Source organism: Pseudophryne corroboree, chromosome 2 (genome assembly GCF_028390025.1).
Source record: "Pseudophryne corroboree isolate aPseCor3 chromosome 2, aPseCor3.hap2, whole genome shotgun sequence".
NCBI lineage: Eukaryota > Metazoa > Chordata > Amphibia > Anura > Myobatrachidae > Pseudophryne > Pseudophryne corroboree.
Window position 1 is genome coordinate 29,538,755 of NC_086445.1, and position 17,853 is coordinate 29,556,607.

General features: G+C 46.3%; 1 protein-coding gene across 2 annotated transcripts in view; it reads left to right on the forward strand.

The window, feature by feature from the left end:
• LOC134994354 (piwi-like protein 1) overlaps window positions 1-17,853 on the forward strand; it is a 549,333-nt gene that overhangs the window by 304,339 nt on the left and 227,141 nt on the right. For both annotated transcript variants that reach the window (XM_063950974.1, XM_063950975.1), the window contains exons 5-7: window positions 10,184-10,395; window positions 10,477-10,598; window positions 13,252-13,332. In XM_063950974.1, the coding sequence (XP_063807044.1) occupies window positions 10,184-10,395; window positions 10,477-10,598; window positions 13,252-13,332 (415 nt within the window). The remainder of the gene's footprint in view (window positions 1-10,183; window positions 10,396-10,476; window positions 10,599-13,251; window positions 13,333-17,853) is intronic.

A 17,853-nucleotide genomic window follows, 5' to 3' on the forward strand; every position in this document is an offset into this window, starting at 1 on the left:
TTTCCAAAGGGATCTGTTGGACAAATGGTCAGGGTCGCATCTTCAGATGCACCTACGGATAACCCTGTCTCCAAGGACAAGGGTGTCTCTTCTGTGGTGGTTGCAGAGTCCTCATCTATTGGAGGGCCGCAGATTCGGCATACAGGATTGGATCCTGGTGACCACGGACGCCAGCCTGAGAGGCTGGGGAGCAGTCACACAAGGAAGAAACTTCCAGGGAGTATGGACGAGTCTGGAAACGTCTCTTCACATAAACATTCTGGAACTAAGAGCAATATACAATGCTCTAAGCCAGGCAGAACCTCTGCTTCAGGGAAAACCGGTGTTGATCCAGTCGGACAACATCACGGCAGTCGCCCATGTGAACAGACAGGGCGGCACAAGAAGCAGGAGTGCAATGGCAGAAGCTGCAAGGATTCTTCGCTGGGCAGAGAATCATGTGATAGCACTGTCAGCAGTGTTCATCCCGGGAGTGGACAACTGGGAAGCAGACTTCCTCAGCAGACACGATCTTCACCCGGGAGAGTGGGGACTTCATCCAGAAGTCTTCCACATGCTGGTAACCCGTTGGGAAAGACCAATGGTGGACATGATGGCGTCTCGCCTCAACAAAAAACTGGACAGGTATTGCGCCAGGTCAAGAGATCCGCAGGCAATAGCTGTGGACGCGCTGGTAACGCCTTGGGTGTACCAGTCGGTGTATGTGTTTCCTCCTCTGCCTCTCATACCAAAAGTATTGAGAATTATACGGCAAAGAGGCGTAAGAACGATACTAGTGGTTCCGGATTGGCCAAGAAGGACTTGGTACCCGGAACTTCAAGAGATGATCACGGAGGATCCGTGGCCTCTACCTCTAAGGAGGGACTTGCTTCAGCAGGGTCCCTGTCTGTTTCAAGACTTACCGCGGCTGCGTTTGACGGCATGGCGGTTGAACGCCGGATCCTAAAGGAAAAAGGCATGCCGGAAGAAGTCATTCCTACTTTGATTAAAGCAAGGAAGGAAGTAACCGTGCAACATTATCACCGAATTTGGCGAAAATATGTTGCGTGGTGCGAAGATCGGAGTGCTCCGACGGAGGAATTTCAACTGGGTCGATTCCTACATTTCCTGCAATCAGGATTGTCTATGGGTCTCAAATTGGGATCTATTAAGGTTCAAATTTCGGCCCTGTCGATTTTCTTTCAAAAAGAATTGGCTTCAGTCCCTGAAGTCCAGACCTTTGTTAAGGGAGTGCTGCATATACAGCCTCCTGTGGTGCCTCCAGTGGCACCGTGGGATCTCAATGTGGTTTTGGACTTTCTAAAATCTCATTGGTTTGAACCACTAAAAAAGGTGGATTTGAAATATCTCACTTGGAAAGTGACCATGCTTCTAGCCCTGGCTTCTGCCAGGAGAGTATCAGAATTGGCAGCTTTATCTTACAAAAGCCCATATCTGATTTTCCATTCGGACAGGGCAGAACTGCGGACTCGTCCGCATTTTCTCCCTAAGGTGGTGTCAGCATTTCATCTGAACCAGCCTATTGTAGTGCCTGCGGCTACAAGTGACTTGGAGGACTCCAAGTTACTGGACGTTGTCAGAGCATTAAAAATATATATTGCAAGGACAGCTGGAGTCAGAAAATCTGACTCGTTGTTTATATTGTATGCACCCAACAAGATGGGTGCTCCTGCGTCTAAGCAGACGATTGCTCGTTGGATCTGTAGCACAATCCAACTTGCACATTCTGTGGCAGGCCTGCCACAGCCTAAATCTGTAAAGGCCCACTCCACAAGGAAGGTGGGCTCATCTTGGGCGGCTGCCCGAGGGGTCTCGGCATTACAACTTTGCCGAGCAGCTACGTGGTCAGGGGAGAACACGTTTGTAAAATTTTACAAATTTGATACTCTGGCTAAGGAGGACCTGGAGTTCTCTCATTCGGTGCTGCAGAGTCATCCGCACTCTCCCGCCCGTTTGGGAGCTTTGGTATAATCCCCATGGTCCTTTCAGGAACCCCAGCATCCACTAGGACGATAGAGAAAATAAGATTTTACTTACCGATAAATCTATTTCTCGGAGTCCGTAGTGGATGCTGGGCGCCCATCCCAAGTGCGGATTATCTGCATAAATTGTACATAGTATTGTTAACTAATTCGGGTTATTGTTGAAGGAAGCCATCTTTCAGAGGCTCCGCTGTTATCATACTGTTAACTGGGTTTAGATCACAGGTTGTACGGTGTGATTGGTGTGGCTGGTATGAGTCTTACCCGGGATTCAAAATCCTCCCTTATTGTGTACGCTCATCCGGGCACAGTACCTAACTGGAGTCTGGAGGAGGGTCATAGGGGGAGGAGCCAGTGCACACCACCTGATCTGGAAAAGCTTTACTTTTTGTGCCCTGTCTCCTGCGGAGCCGCTATTCCCCCATGGTCCTTTCAGGAACCCCAGCATCCACTACGGACTCCGAGAAATAGATTTATCGGTAAGTAAAATCTTATTATCCACTTCCAGCTGGGCACTGTTTAAAAAGGGCGGTGGCTCCCAAAGTAGATATGCATGTCATTCGACTGGTGCGTAAATCTACATTGCCTTTCTTTCTTGCCAATCTTTAATTTGTTACGGGTAGAAAGTTAGATTTCTCCTTATCAGGGGCAATTGTAAGACCAGCCATGGCTTCAGTCTGGATGGCAAAAGCAGTAGCGGCCTGGGCTGATGCGTTGGAGGATGATCTCTCAATGGCATCTAGAGAGCAAAAATCCCATATGGCAGCCTTGGACAAGGGTATTATTGCCTCTCAAGCCTCAGCAGTAGCAGTACGTAGAGCTGTTTGGATACGTACATGGAAGGCTGACTCAGAGTCCAATAAGGTTCTAGAGTCTTTGGCCAATATTTACTAAAAAATCTAGTTTGTCCGATTTGTGTTTTTTTTTTTTTTTCAAAGTCCCAATCCGGGAATTCACTAAGCACAAATCTCGGCAGTGTCTGGTCTATTCGTAATGGATTTAACGGCAAAGTTCTGAAATACGAATGAATAGACCATCGGTCAAACGCGGCTGTTATTTCATACAATACGGGTATTCACTGTTCATTCGTATTTGGGTGTTAGTCTCTGAGTGCTCAAGTGCGGGTCTATTTTTTTGCGAATCGTTAATAAAAGCAGCAAAAAAATAGACCTGCTTTTTCCAGTCGAGTTTGGATAACCATGCACGGATCAGTGAGATCTGTGCATGGTTATCTATGGGAAAGGGTGTGTTTAGTGTAAATACAGAAAAAAAAATGCGTGGGGTCCCCCCTCCTAAGCATAACCAGCCTCGGGCTCTTTGAGCCGGTCCTGGTTGAAAAAATATGGGGAAAAAATTACAGGGGTTCCCCCATATTTCAACAACCAGCACCGGGCTCTGCGCCTGGTCCTGGTTCAAAAAATACGGGGGACAAAAAGCTTAGGGGTCCCCCCCGTATTTTTTAAACCAGCACCGGGCTCCACTAGCCAGGTACATAATGCACAGCCGGGGGACACTTTTATTGTGGTCCCGGCGGCCCTGGCATTACATACCCAACTAGTCACCCCTGGCCGGGGTACCCTGGAGGAGTGGGAACCCCTTAAATCAAGGGGTCCCCCCCCTCCAGCCACCCAAGGGCCAGGGGTGAAGCCCGAGGCTGTCCCCTCCCCTTCCAATCCAAGGGCGGCGGATGGGGGCTGATAGCCAAGTGTAAAAAATCAGACTATTGTTTTTAGTAGCAGTACTACAAGTCCCAGCAAGCCTCCCCCGCAAGCTGGTACTTGGAGAACCACAAGTACCAGCATGCGGTGGAAAACCGGGCCCGCTGGTATCTGTAGTAGTAGTACTACTACTAAAAAAATACCCAACAAAAAACAGGACACACACACACCGTGACAGTATAAGTTTATTACATACATGCACACCTCCAAACATACATACTTACCTATGTTCACACGAGGCTCGGTCCTCTTCTCCATGTAGAGTCCTCGGGGTACCTGTGAAAAAAATTATACTCACATAATCCAGTGTTGCTTGTCTTCTTTGTATAATCCATGTACTTGGCAAAACAAAAAAACGGAAACCCGACCACGCACTGAAAGGGGTCCCATGTTTACACATGGGACCCCTTTCCCCGACTGCCAGGACCCCCCCTGACTCCTGTCAAAGAGGGTCCCTTCAGCCAATCAGGGAGCGCCACGTCGTGGCACTCTCCTGATTGGATGTGTGCTCCTGTAGTGTCTGTGAGGATGCACACGGCAGAGATACAATGTACGCCTATGCGCTCCATTGTATCCAATGGTGGGAACTTTGCGGTCAGCGGTTGACACTGGCGAGGTGGCTTCAAATGACTATCTCGGAAGCTTACTCTTGGGCTGATCTCCCTATTTCGGCTGTCTCTGCTCATTCTACTCGTAAGGTAGATCCATCTTGGGCAGCACAACGTGGTGCCTCAGCTGAACAGATATGTAATGCAGCCACATGGTCTTTCATCAACACATCCATTAGACATTGTGCCTTTGATACCTTTGCCTCTCAGGACGCTGCATTCGGGCAAAGGATTCTCCTGTCCAATCGGGAGCGTCCCCTCCACTAAATTTGCTTTGGGACATCCCAATGTATATCCTGTGGGAACTACTGTGGACCCTGCAGGAGGATTATGTAGTTATGGTAGACTTATCGTCGATAACTCTATTTCTCTTAAGTCCACAGTATCCACAAGTATCCCTCCCTGACGCACCTGATTTGAGGATCCTTACACTAACTAACCTCTTCCTTCTTGTATGGAAGTGTGTGTATGTATGTTCTTCTTGATTGATTAGGGCTCTCTATGATGCTCCTGCCTTGAGCTTTGGAAAAGAACTGAATTGCCTGAGCCAGGAGGCGGGGATATAGGGGACTGGCCCATTGCATTCTGCTACGTCCTTGGACTTCACTGGCAACAGCAGCTTGAACAGCCCAGCCACCCTGAGTAACCTGAGGGTCTCTCAGATTGCCGATGTTTATGCAAGTGATCCGATGCTCCTTTTTTCCATGCAGCAGGGGATTACGCAAGAATGCAGGAGGTGTCTCTTTAAGTCGCCTCCTGCTGCTCTTGCATATTTTCGTGCAGTAGCTGCGTCCAAAGACACAGCTGATGTGCTTACTGCATCCATCTCTAAATCAGGCCCTGTGATCCTATATCCGATGCAGCCATAACCGTCTAGTTTGCTAGAACTACATTTCCATTTATGGATCCCATGGAGAGAAGAATGGAAAGTGCTTTAAAAAAAATCTAAAAAAAAATCTAAACTTATCAAGTATCACTTTGGCGTCTGTGGTCACTGCTGTGATATTATGAGGAGATAACACTCCATACAGAGATTGAAGAGAAGGTAAACAGGCAATATCTGTTTAGATATGTGCATTATACAAAAAATAATTGTTTCTCTATATGAAGCTTCTTTGGACGCCATTCCAACCAAAGCAAGATCTATGGCATCAACCTTTGTGGCCAGAAGAGCCCTCTGGTTACGACCATTAGGCAGCCGATGGCCAGTTTAAAAATAATTTGGTTAATCTCCATTTTGAATAACAATTTTTTTTTTTTTTTTGGTGTAAATTTGAGGAGGACTGGATTCCATAATTCTATGGAGTTAAAGCTACCTGATATACTACAGGAGTAAAAGTCCTGGTTTTTCAGCCTCCCTCACCAGGTGAGCAATTTAGCGATGCCAAAAGCTATAGATGTGAGCTATACATCCTTGCTGGAATCACGCTAAATAGCCCTTGAAGTCATGCCATGCCATGATGGGACTCTGTAGTGCCAAGAGTCTTTTTGTTGCATTTATTTTCGCGAAAATGCATCTTAGACACACAGTAGTGCAATAGGTTGCACAAGCAGCTTCTGATGATTAAAATAAAATGCGACATGCCTATATTCTGTTTGTAATCGCGGCTCTATCTACATCCGAAATGCCACGTTAGTGTTTTCCATGGAAACACTATAGCATAACATTTTGTATGCAAATACAACCGCAGTCACACACAGAGTATAGGCATGCTGCATATCATTTTAATCAGCAAAAGCTGCTTGTGTGTCCTATTTCATTTCTGAGATGCATTTTTGTGGATAAAATGCAAAAAAGACGCTCGGTGCTACCGAGTCGCACAGCACTCGCGCGTTGTGTTACGCGATTTGTAGCGCACGGAGCAAAGATGTAAGAGGACACATCTCTATCAACAGGATGGAAGGCAATATAGTAGATAGAATGTTAGATCTACCCCTAGGCACCCTTTTCAAGACTTCAGGATTAAGGGGGGTATTCAGTTAGCTGCAAGGTAAAGTCTACATAAAAGTGTATTTAATTGAATAGTTTTTCCCCACACCACAGGGATTTTAGCCGCCAGTTACCAGCGAGGTAAACCCCACTGCTAATTAATACCCCCTAAGAGTGAAAGGCAACCCAAAATATTCCACAATGATCTGACATGACTACACCAATAGGGTTAGGGAATTGTCCAGTTTGCAGAAAGGAGATCACATTCTGTCATTGACTGAGATTTAGACATCATGAGAGAAGGATCCAAAAATGTATTCCCTTAGAATCCAAAATGAAATGTCATTCAACAATACAGACTCCCCTGAGCTAAGGGCTCTGCAGAACAATTAACTGGCCGAAAACGTCAAGAGCATTCAACGCTATTCTGGACCTCAGGAGACCAACACAATTGTCTGTCATCATCAAAAGGGGACTTTGTTGCATCCATACTGTAGATCTGCAGTGACAGGTTATCTTAGAGCAGGCAAGTCGTTCCAGGAGAATGATCCCTGTATATTTATCTACATCTTAGGAATCCAGAACCGTTATTTTTGATTTTAGCAGTATCCTTCCAAATAAGACATTTCTTGGAGGATTAGAGAAGTAATCGTTCAGGCATAAAGATGCATCTATTCGCCATGCAGAACGAGATGCCTGGTGTGAGTGAGCCGCCAGGTCCCGTGCAATGGGCCTCTTTTTTTTTTTGTTTGTCTGCCAAAAATGTCTTATTGGCAACGCAATGCGACTAGGACGCACAGGGAGACTCTGCGGAGCAATTTGCTATATGACTCTTGTATACTGTGTTCTCTACCTGTGATCACTTGGATATATTTTCAGCCGAGGAAGACATGTTCTCCACACAGCCACTTAATGTTCCATTATGCAGCATACAGTATGTAACATGATTGGTTATTGTGTGGCTCTCACCAGTATACTACTTGGACTACCATGAAGTATTTAAGGAGAAACCTACTCTTCCTAATAATTCCCACAGCAGCCCACCCATGTTTCAGATGTTACATATTTTTATACAGTAGACCCCTTGGGAAGAGACTTGCGGACACAATAAAGGGAGACGCTGCATTATACTGTATAATATTCTTGGGCTTTTTATGTATTTATTTTGTTACATATACCAGTCTCTACCTATTTTAGAAGGAACAGTAAACTAGGTCACTGTTTTTTCCATCATTCTGTCGGTGTACACTGGAACCATGTGTTATAGAGGACCCCTCTATAGATCTCCTGCTTGCTGGTTGCTTTGGCACAGGGCTGCTTCTGGCAGCATAAGAATTTTCCCTTTTATTTACAGCAGTGCTATGGTGACTCAGGACATCTAGACACACACACAAATCTATTAAGGTAAAATTCTTATGCCGTCAGAAGGGGTGTGGATCATAGGGTCGACAGTAACTCGGTTGACCACTATTGGTCGACAGAAGAGCCGGCCCTAGGCATAGGCGAACTAGGAAAATGCATAGGGCATTTGGTATGCCATGGGCACAAGCAGCTTCTGCTGATTAAAATGATATGCAGCATGCCTATATTCTGTGTGACTGCAGCTGCATACGAAATGCTACGTTACAGTGTATTCCTGGAAATCACTGTAACGTAGCATTTCATATGCAGATACAGCCACATTTGCACACAGAATATAGGCATACCGCATATCATGTTAATCAGCCGAAGCTGCTTGTGCATTACCACATGGTAATGCAAATAAGATGCACTTTCATCAAAAGAGGCGCAGACGTTAGCAGAGCTGCCAGCTGACTCACGCCAGGCATCTCCTGCTGCATGGCTTATTGAGGCAAGATGTATGAGGACACATCTGTATCCAAGCAGAGGCAGAGGTCACAGTGTTAGCGGCCATATGAGTGCTATGTGCAGGTGAGTTGTTTGTGCAGTAGTGTTTGGCATATGTGTAAGGGGCATTATGTGTGTCGTGTATAAATGCATTAATAATGCGTTGCAAATGTGTAAAGGCCCCCATCCACTAGTCCGATTTGGGCAGTTTTCTTCAGATTTCGACACATCTGACCGTCATATCTGAAGAAAAGTGTCACATCGGGTGGCTCTTCCGATCCGATGCGCACTCCCGTGTCAGATATGTCTGAACTACAGATCTCTGAGGCTGCCCCAACTATTTATCTGAATCTGAAGAAAACAGGTGCACATCGGATTGTTTTTTTTACTTCAGATGTATCTGATCAGATTCATCTGAAGCGTCACTTGACTGGCATCTCCCTAGCCACTCCCACCCACCAAGAGGGGGAACAGCGGCAGCAGCAGCATCAGATAAATCGCATGTAGCATGTGTGCATCAGATATATCTGATGCGATCTGGCACATGATAGATCGCATCAGATATATCTGAAGTGAATGTAGTGAAAATTAAGCCCAGGGTCAGATCCGTTTCCCGGGAAGCTCCCGGGAGAGCTCAAGAGAAATCTGATGAGATCTGCAGTTCAGACAAGTCTGAGTAGTGGATGGCCACCTTAAGGGGCACTATGTGTGTCATGTGTATAAAGGCATTACTGATGTGCAGCATATGTGTAAGGGGCATTATGTGTGTCGTGTATAAATGCATTAATGTGCGGCATATGTGTAAGGGACATTATGTGTATAAGGGCATTAATAAAGGTTGGCAAAATGTGTAAGGTGCATTATGTTTATAAGAACATTAATAATGTGTGTCATGTGAGGAGCTTTACTGTGTGGTATTATGCGTATAAATGCATTATTAATGTGTGACATTATGTGTATAAGGTGCTCTATTGTGTGGCATAACGTATAAAAAGGGCACTACTGTGTGGTATAAGGTGAATAAAGAGCAATATGGTGTAATGTGAATAAGGAGCAATTCAGTGTGATGTAATGTGAATAAGGGGCACTACAGTGAGGAGTAATGTATATAAGGTAAAGTGGTACTACTGTGTGATGTAATGCGAATTAGGGACACTATTGCATGTTAAAATGTGAGTAAAGTTGCACTACTGTGTGGCATAATTTAAATTGGGGGTACTATTGTGTGGCCATGCCCCTTCCCAGCAAGAACACGCCCCTTTTTCGGGCTGTGCACCGAATGTGCGCACTGTTCCTATTTAAAATATAGGGGTTAGGAGGACCAAAATGAGGGCTGTTGTGAGTGAGGGGTGATGGTCCTGGAAAAGGGGTGCAGGGTCAGAGGCGGAACTAGCGGCGGTGCTAGGGGGCACCAGCCACAATCTTGCCTAGGGCATCATATTGGTTAGAGTCGGCTCTGGTTGACAGTGACTAGGTCAACACTGTCATTAGGTCAACCTGGAAAAAGGTCCACATGAGTTTAAAAAAAAAAAAATTGGTGTCATTTTCTTCGTAAAGTGACCTTGAACCCCAATTAGTGCACCGTATCCCCTCGCCATGCTTCGGGCAAGGTTCCTCGCTTTGCTACCGCTGCACTCGGCACAGGTTACTATTCCCAATCGTAGTCCACGTGAATCGTAAAGATTAATTTAAAAAAAAAAAAAGTAACTAATGACCTTTTTCCATTTCGACCTTGTACATGTCAGCATTGTAACCATGTTTACCTAATGAGTGTCGACCTAAGTGCAGTCGACCTTAAGACCGGATCCTCATTACATAAGGGGGTGCCAGATATCTGAACTTGGAGCACTGGGATACCTATGTGACCAAACGCTTAGTCCTTCCCGTTGCTCCTTTATATGTAGAATAAATTTATTCCTAATTCTTTTAATCTGGGTATAATTTTCCATTTAAAAAACAAAATTGTTCCCAGCAAAACTTGAGGCACATGAGCTGTACACTGAGAAGCGTCACAGAACCTGTAGCAATGTACCGATGTCCTTATACGTGATGCATGTTACACACTACTACACCGCCTTTCCTACTCTTTACCGATAGGTGTTTCTGGTAGCACAATTCAGCTGGTCACCAACCACATCAAACTGGTCTCCCGGCCACAGTGGGTCCTATACCAGTACCACATTGACTACAATCCACAAATGGAGTCCAGGCGTTTGAGGACGGCTTTACTATACCAGCATGAGGAAACCATAGGGAAAGCGCATGCTTTTGATGGCACATTATTATTTTTACCAAAGAGACTTAATAAGGTAAGTTCCTCTACTACACCTGAGATAGAAATGCGTCCATAAGGTGGTTGGTATTAATCATTATTATACTTTTCATTGCAGGTTACTGAAGTGTTCAGCCAAACCCGAAATGGAGAGAATGTGAAAGTGACAATTACTCTAACTAACGAGTTACCGCCTACTTCGCCGACCTGCTTTCAGTTCTACAACATCATTTTTAGGAGGTCTGATGATGGCTTTTGTTAATCCCCACTATGTAGTATAGTTGTTCTCTGAAGCCTTTTCTGTTTCCCTTCTTTCTCTGACCACCTTACAGTATAAGATCCTTGTTAGTGTCTCTGCTCTGCCCCATGTATCTGCCTCTGCTCTGCCCCGTGCCTCTGCTCTGCCCCGTGCCTCTGCTCTGCCCCATGTATCTGCCTCTGCTCTGCCCCATGCCTCTGCTCTGCCCCGTGTCTCTGCCTCTGCTCTGCCCCGTGTCTCTGCCTCTGCTCTGCCCCGTGTCTCTGCCTCTGCTCTGCCCCGTGTCTCTGCCTCTGCTCTGCCCCGTGTCTCTGCCTCTGCCGCGTGTCTCTGCCTCTGCCCCGTGTCTCTGCCTCTGCTGTGCCCCGTGCCTCTGCCTCTGCTCTGCCCCGTGTCTCTGCTCTGCGTCTCTGCCTCTGCTCTGCCCGTGTATCTGCTCTGCCCCATGCCTCTGCTCTGCCTCGTGTGTCTGCCTCTGCTCTGCCCTGTGTCTCTGCCATCACTATTTTCTCTTTGTGGTGCACAATATGAGCAGTAGTCTAAAATTCAAACTGTACAGCAACTTTGGGAAGCCGTGGAATGGACCCAGCCACTGCAAGCCCCTGTATTGGGATGGTGATGCATGGTGAAGGGGCATCCTGTGTGTGGGCGTCCTCTTCTCTTAAAACGCCCCTGCTCATTGTACGCTACGTACGTGGTAGAGGCAGCCATTTTATACGCTGAGTAAGTCTCTATTCACTTGGACCCGTGGATTGATGATTTGTTAATGATAGTTGCTAATCTCTAGAATGTAGGTTATTCTACATTGAAGTTGCTGATTTCTAATTAATGTAATATTGCCGGTGTCTCTAAATATACTGAGATCCAGTGTTTATTTTTCTGATGGTAATGATGAACAGTGAAAGAACACACTGCTGAAGGTCTGGCTGCTGGTTATGCCTCTTTGCGCATTGCTGGGCCGGCATGTTTAGACGTGGTGTGCATGAGGCCATGCCCTTGTGACTCAAATGAGGAGATTCAGGTACAGTAGTTGTTGCTCATGGAATGAGCATAGGTAGTTGGGAAACACTGTAGCTTAGTGAGAGAACTTCAGACTGAAGTTATGCTGGGATATTGACCTGGAACTTATGACTCAACCTGGAATCATATGAGTGACCATAGCCCATTAACCTGATATAGGCTAGCAGACCCAAGCACCCACTGTAGGAACTCGGGGAGCACTATTAAGGGACTAAGTACAATATTGTGCCAGAAGATAGTTGGAACTCAGACAAGCAATCAGAGTCTAACTTATCTAGAACTGTAGCTGCTGCTCTGACTCAAACTCTGAACTGTAACCTGGTTTTGGAACTCAGTATCTGAGAAGTCAGGAACAAAGGTTACAAGACTGGCTACAGCCCTGGTACCAACACCCCTTACTCAGGACCAGCCCCAGAAGAAACCTACAGTGCAGGGGAACCTGTAACCAGCCAGCAGCTAGTGAATTCGCTGACCAGACTGAGCCTTCAGAGAGCAGGCTGGAAAGGAGGTCCAGAGTAGGAGGATGCCGGAGTATGCATGGAACCAGAGTCCAGAGGTGCTGCGAGGCACAAGCAGAGCAGTGGATGAAGGTACCATGTCTGTCTGATACAGGTGCCAGAGACACGAGATGTATTAGGTACACGCTAGCGTGGTCACAGATGATCAAGTAGCAGCAGCTGAGGACACTGGAGGCAGATGAGAATAATGGCTCCTAAATGCATCAGCAGAGGATACTAGGGAGTAGATGCAAAGGATAATGTGGATGTCACAAGCATTGCTGGTAAATCAGGTAATGGCGGCAGCAGGATTCCCTGGAGACCGGTGGTATAAACAGAGCAGTGGTAGATATGCTGACGTAGGACGTAGTGGCAACAGAGAAACAGGAGACTGCAGAGATGCTGAGACCTGGAGCTAGGAATGATCCTCAGGAAGGCGCTTGATGTTCTGGCCCTGTGCTGCGCCAATGTTCCTGGTGACTTGTTTACCTTTGTGAATCTTGAACAGATAAATGCAGCTCAGGGAAGCATGACAGATGGACCTTTAACAGATACTAAGACCCCGGTGTGTGCCAATGCAGCCATGATGCATGGCTTATGGCGGGGGTGGAAGAATTACCTGGCAGAGTTTCGGCCCCAATCCGTCCCTGTTCTTAAAACTCCAGTTTTAGCCCCAAGGTGCAGTGCTGGGAGTACAGTTATCCGCTGACCCTGCTCAGGGACATCTCCATGGTCCTTTGTTCCCCCAAGTGGTTGCACAAGTTCTTATACTGACCAAAATCCTTTTCGGTGGATCAATTAGGGGAACAGAGTGCCCACTCGCTACAGCTGTGGTGCCTTTTTCCTTCCTTTATTTTGTTCTTCACTTGTTCTCATGTTCTGTCCTGTGGGGGCTGGTTAGAAAAATAGTTCTCAGCATGGTGGCGAACTAGAGAAATGAACTCACTCACACACTCACTGAATATTCTATAGTCCTATAGGGAGCTCTATGCAGCACCGCTCAGTGTCTCTCGAATGATTTCACAAAAATGTGTAAATTCCGTGGTCTGATCTGATACTCTTGCTGACGATGCCCATTGCTCTGACTATTTAGCTGACCTCCATTTTATGTTCTTAGGATTCTAAAGATAATGAACATGAAGCAGATTGGACGCAACTACTACAACCCAAATGACGCAACAGAAGTCAGAGAACACAGGTACTTTAATAAAAATATATATTTACGTGATCAATTTTATTTGTGGAAATAAAGTACAACCAGGTGCCGAGATTGCTCCAGTTTTATGTTAAAGGGTAATTTTGGAGAATTTTTAATTGCATGCATTATACTCTCTGCCCGGGGGGGGTTACCCTGCATTGAAGGACCAAATGTCACCTTTTCAGATGTAGCATGCTTATCGTTGCTTCTGCTGCGCCATACAGGTGTCCTAGTCGTGCCAAGTAAATAGCGCAAGTAGGTGATGTAAGGTGTGATAAGGCACAAGATGATCCTTAGCATGTAATACACAGTTTCACCACTGGGTGGTGGTTGTTACACTTATGAAAACTACAGTACAGTGCTGAATAGCGGTTGGTGGATATGGCACTACAGGATACTGAACATTGTAGCAAGCCCTGACAAGCGGGCCAGTGCACATTAAATATATTTAGTTATGTTTTAATACATTAGTACTGCAGGGCTTAGTACGAAATCACCGGAGCGGCAGGCACCCAGGAACAACATGACTTTACAACTGAAAGTTCCCGTGGTGCGCTGTATAAAAATGATCCCTACATTACTGTAAGTAGAAATTTGAACACTGAATAAGATTTGCTCAGCGTCTCCAACGCACACAAAGAAAAGCACAGTTCAGAGTTCCACACAGCTCTCTAAAATAAAAAATAAAAATCATTACAATCAGCGCTAGAGTTGGGACACACAGCACTATAAAAAAAATTACAATGAGCAACATCAATATGTCACTACAGGTATCAGTCACCGGTCTCCATAGCTCTCTTGGCACAGTGGTATCACCGATGGTTACCATGCCCGTGAGCTAGGGTACAATTCCCGCAACGGACACACTTGTATTGTTCTGTATATCTGTGTAAAAATTTGCGTCTACAGTTTTTTAAAATTTTCCCAAAACAAGTACACACAGATCTACAGTCAAAAATAGAGAATACTGTAGGAGCTATTTATTCTAAAACTGTGGCTTTTTAAATTCCGAGAGTGTTATCTCTGAGACTGAGATTACTGTACTTCTTCCTGTGCCTCCCCATTGCTTTAATAGGCAGCCTCCCCTACCTCCAATCCCACCCCTTGAGACTTGTGATTTCACGGACTGGGTGCTTAGTAAATGACAAACACGACACGGCCGGTACACTACTGTATATATATGGATGGATCATGCTGTCATTTACTAAGCCGTATTCCCAATCTGCGAAATCACGAGTTTCACAGGGGTGGGATTGGAGGTTGCGGAAGCTGCCTAGCAATAGGGAGGCCCCAGAAGAAGTACAGTAAACTCAGTCTCATAAAGATAAGACTCTCGTAATTTGAAAAGCCAAACTTGTATTGTATATATGTGTTAAAACAGTAGCATTATATCTTTTTTTCTGTTACGTCCTAGAGGATGCTGGGGACTTCGTAAGGACCATGGGGATAGACGGGCTCCACAGGAGACATGGGCACTTTAAGAAAGACTTTAGATCTGGTGTGCACTGGCTCCTCCCTCTATGCCCCTCCTCCAGACCTCCGTTTGATACTGTGCCCAGTGGAGACTGGGTGCTTTTCAGAGAGCTCTCCTGAGCTTTCTGACAGAAAGTATATTTGTTAGGTTTTTTATTTTCAGGGAGCACTGCTGGCAACAGACTCCCTGCATCGAGGGACTAAGGGGAGAGAAGCAGACCTACTTCTGTGAGTTTCAAGGCTCTGCTTCTTAGGCTACTGGACACCATTAGCTCCAGAGGGAGTCAGAACACAGGTCTCAGCCTGGAGATCGTCCCGGAGCCGCGCCGCCATCCTCCTCACAGAGCCGGAAGATGGAAGCCGGGTGAGTATGAGAAGAAAAGAAGACGTCAGAGGCGGCAGAAGACTTCATGATCTTCACTGAGGTAACGCACAGCAGTGCAGCTGTGCGCCATTGCTCCTACACACCTCACACACGGCAGTCACTGTAAGGGTGCAGGGGGGGCGCCCTGGGAGGCAATATAAACCTAATTTCTGGCAAAAGAGATATATATACAGCTAGGCACTGTAGATATAAAGAGCCTCCGCCAGTTTTTATTATATTTAAGCGGGACAGAAGGCCGCCGCCGAGGGGGCGGGGCTTCTCCCTCAGCACTCACCAGCGCCATTTTCTCCACAGCACAGCTGAGAGGAAGCTCCCCGGACTCTCCCCTGCTTATCCACGGTGAAAGGGGGTTTCAGAGAAGAGGGGGGGGGGGGGGGCACATCTTTGGCAGCAAATAATAGTATTACAGCGCTACTGGGTAAACACGTGTGTTTTTCCTGGGGTATTAGCGCTGGGTGTGTGCTGGCATAATCTCTCTGTCTCTCCAAAGGGCCTTGTGGGGGAACTGTCTTCAGATAAGAGGATTCCCTGAGTGTGTGGTGTGTCGGTACGTGTGTGTCGACATGTCTGAGGTAAAAGGCTCTTCTAAGGAGGAGATGGAGCAAATGTGTGTGTGTGGTGTCTCCGTTGACAACGCCGACACCTGACTGGATATGTGGAATTAAGTGCTGAGGTAAATTTATTGCACAAAAGATTAGAGAACAGACAGGGAATCTACCCATGTCTGTCCCTATGTCGCAGGGACCTTCAGAGTCTCAAAACACCCACTATCCAAAATAATAGACACTGATACCGACACGGAGTCTGACTCCAGTGTCGACTACGATGATGCAAAGTTACAGCCAAAACTGGCAGAAAAGTATTCAATATATGATTATTGTAATAAAAGATGTTTTGCATATCTCTGATGACCCATCTGTCCCTGACACGAGGGTACACATGTTTAAGGGGAAGAAAGCTGAGGTAACTTTCCCTCCTCTCATGAACCACATGAATTGTGTGAAAAAGAGCGGGAATCTCCAGACAAGAAACTGCAGTTTCCCAAAAGAATTCTCATGGCGTATCCTTTCCCTGCTAGGGCCAGGATACAATGGTAATCCTCCCCTAGGGTGGACAAGGCGTTGACACGTTTACCCAAAAGGTAGCGCTGACACACCAAGATACAGCTACCCTCAGGGATCCTGCAGATAGCATGCAGTAAAAATACTTTGAAGTCCATTTACACACATTCTGGTACACTACTCAGACCGGCGATTGTGTCGGCAGGGGTTCATAGCGCTGTAGCAGCGTGGACAGATACCTTATCAGCGGAGATTGAAACCCTAGATAAGGATACCATGTTATTGACCCTAGGATATATAAAAGATGCTGTCATATATAAGACATGCTCAAAGAGACATTGGTCTACTGGGTTCTAGAGTCAACGCTATGTCGATTTCTGCTAGACGTGTCCTGTGGAACATGCAATGGACAGGTGATGCCGACTAAAAGAGACATATGGAGGTTTTACCTTACAAGGGTGAGGAATTGTGTGGAGAAGGGCTCTCGGACCTGGTCTCCACAGCTATAGCTGGTAAATCTGATCTTTTGCCTTATATTCCCTCACAGCCTAAGAAAGCACGACATTATCAAATGCAGTCCTTTTGGTCGCAGAAAAACAAGAAAGTACGAGGAGCATCCTTTCTTACTAGAGGTAAGGGCGCAGGGCACAGCTAGTTCCCAGGAACAGAAGTCCTCCCCGGACTCTACTAAATCCACCGCATGACGCTGGGGCTCTGCTAATGGAGTCCGCCCCAGTGGGAGCACGTCTTCGACTCTTCAGCCACATCTGAGTTCACTCACAGGTGGATCCCTGGGCAATAGAAATTGTTTCTCAGGGTTACAAGCTGGAATTCGAAGAGGTGCCTCCTCGCCGGTTTTCCTTATCGGCCCTACCGGCTTCTCCCCCAGAAAGGGAGATAATATTAAATACAATTCACACATTGTATCTCCAACAGGTGATGCTCAAGGTTCCCCTCCTTCAACAAGGAAGGGGATATTACTCAACCTTGGCTGTAGTCCCGAAACCGGACGGTTCGGTCAGACCTATTTTAAAATTAAAATCTCTGAACCTATACTTGAAAAGGTTCAAATTCAAGGTGGAATCGCTCAGAGCGATCATGGCCAGCCTGGAAGGGGGGGATTTTATGGTGGCTGCATACCTTCATGTTCCCATTTATCCACCCCATCAGGCGTACCTGAGAATTACGGTACAGTATTGTCATTACCAATTTCAGGGTAATTGGCGGAAATTATGGTGCTCCTACGCAAGCAAGGAGTCACAATTATCCCATACTTGGACGATCTCCTAATAAGGGCGAGATCAAAAGAGCAGTTGTTGAACAGCGTGTCACTTTCGCTGAAGGTGTCACAGCAACTCGGCTGGATTCTCAATATCCCGAAGTCACAGTTGGTTCCTATGACTCGTTGATAATTGGAGAGAGACTGCGCTCACTGGGATGGGGGGTTAGTGCTGCTAGGCCTAGAGGTGTCCTACCTCCGTACTAATGTTAAGCAATGGTGAGGTCAGCGCACTTGTGGGAGAGAAGGAATGTGAGAGAAAGGGTGAAGATGGAGAAAGAAGGGATGAAAGAAAATGGGAAGAAAGTGATGTGACAATTTGA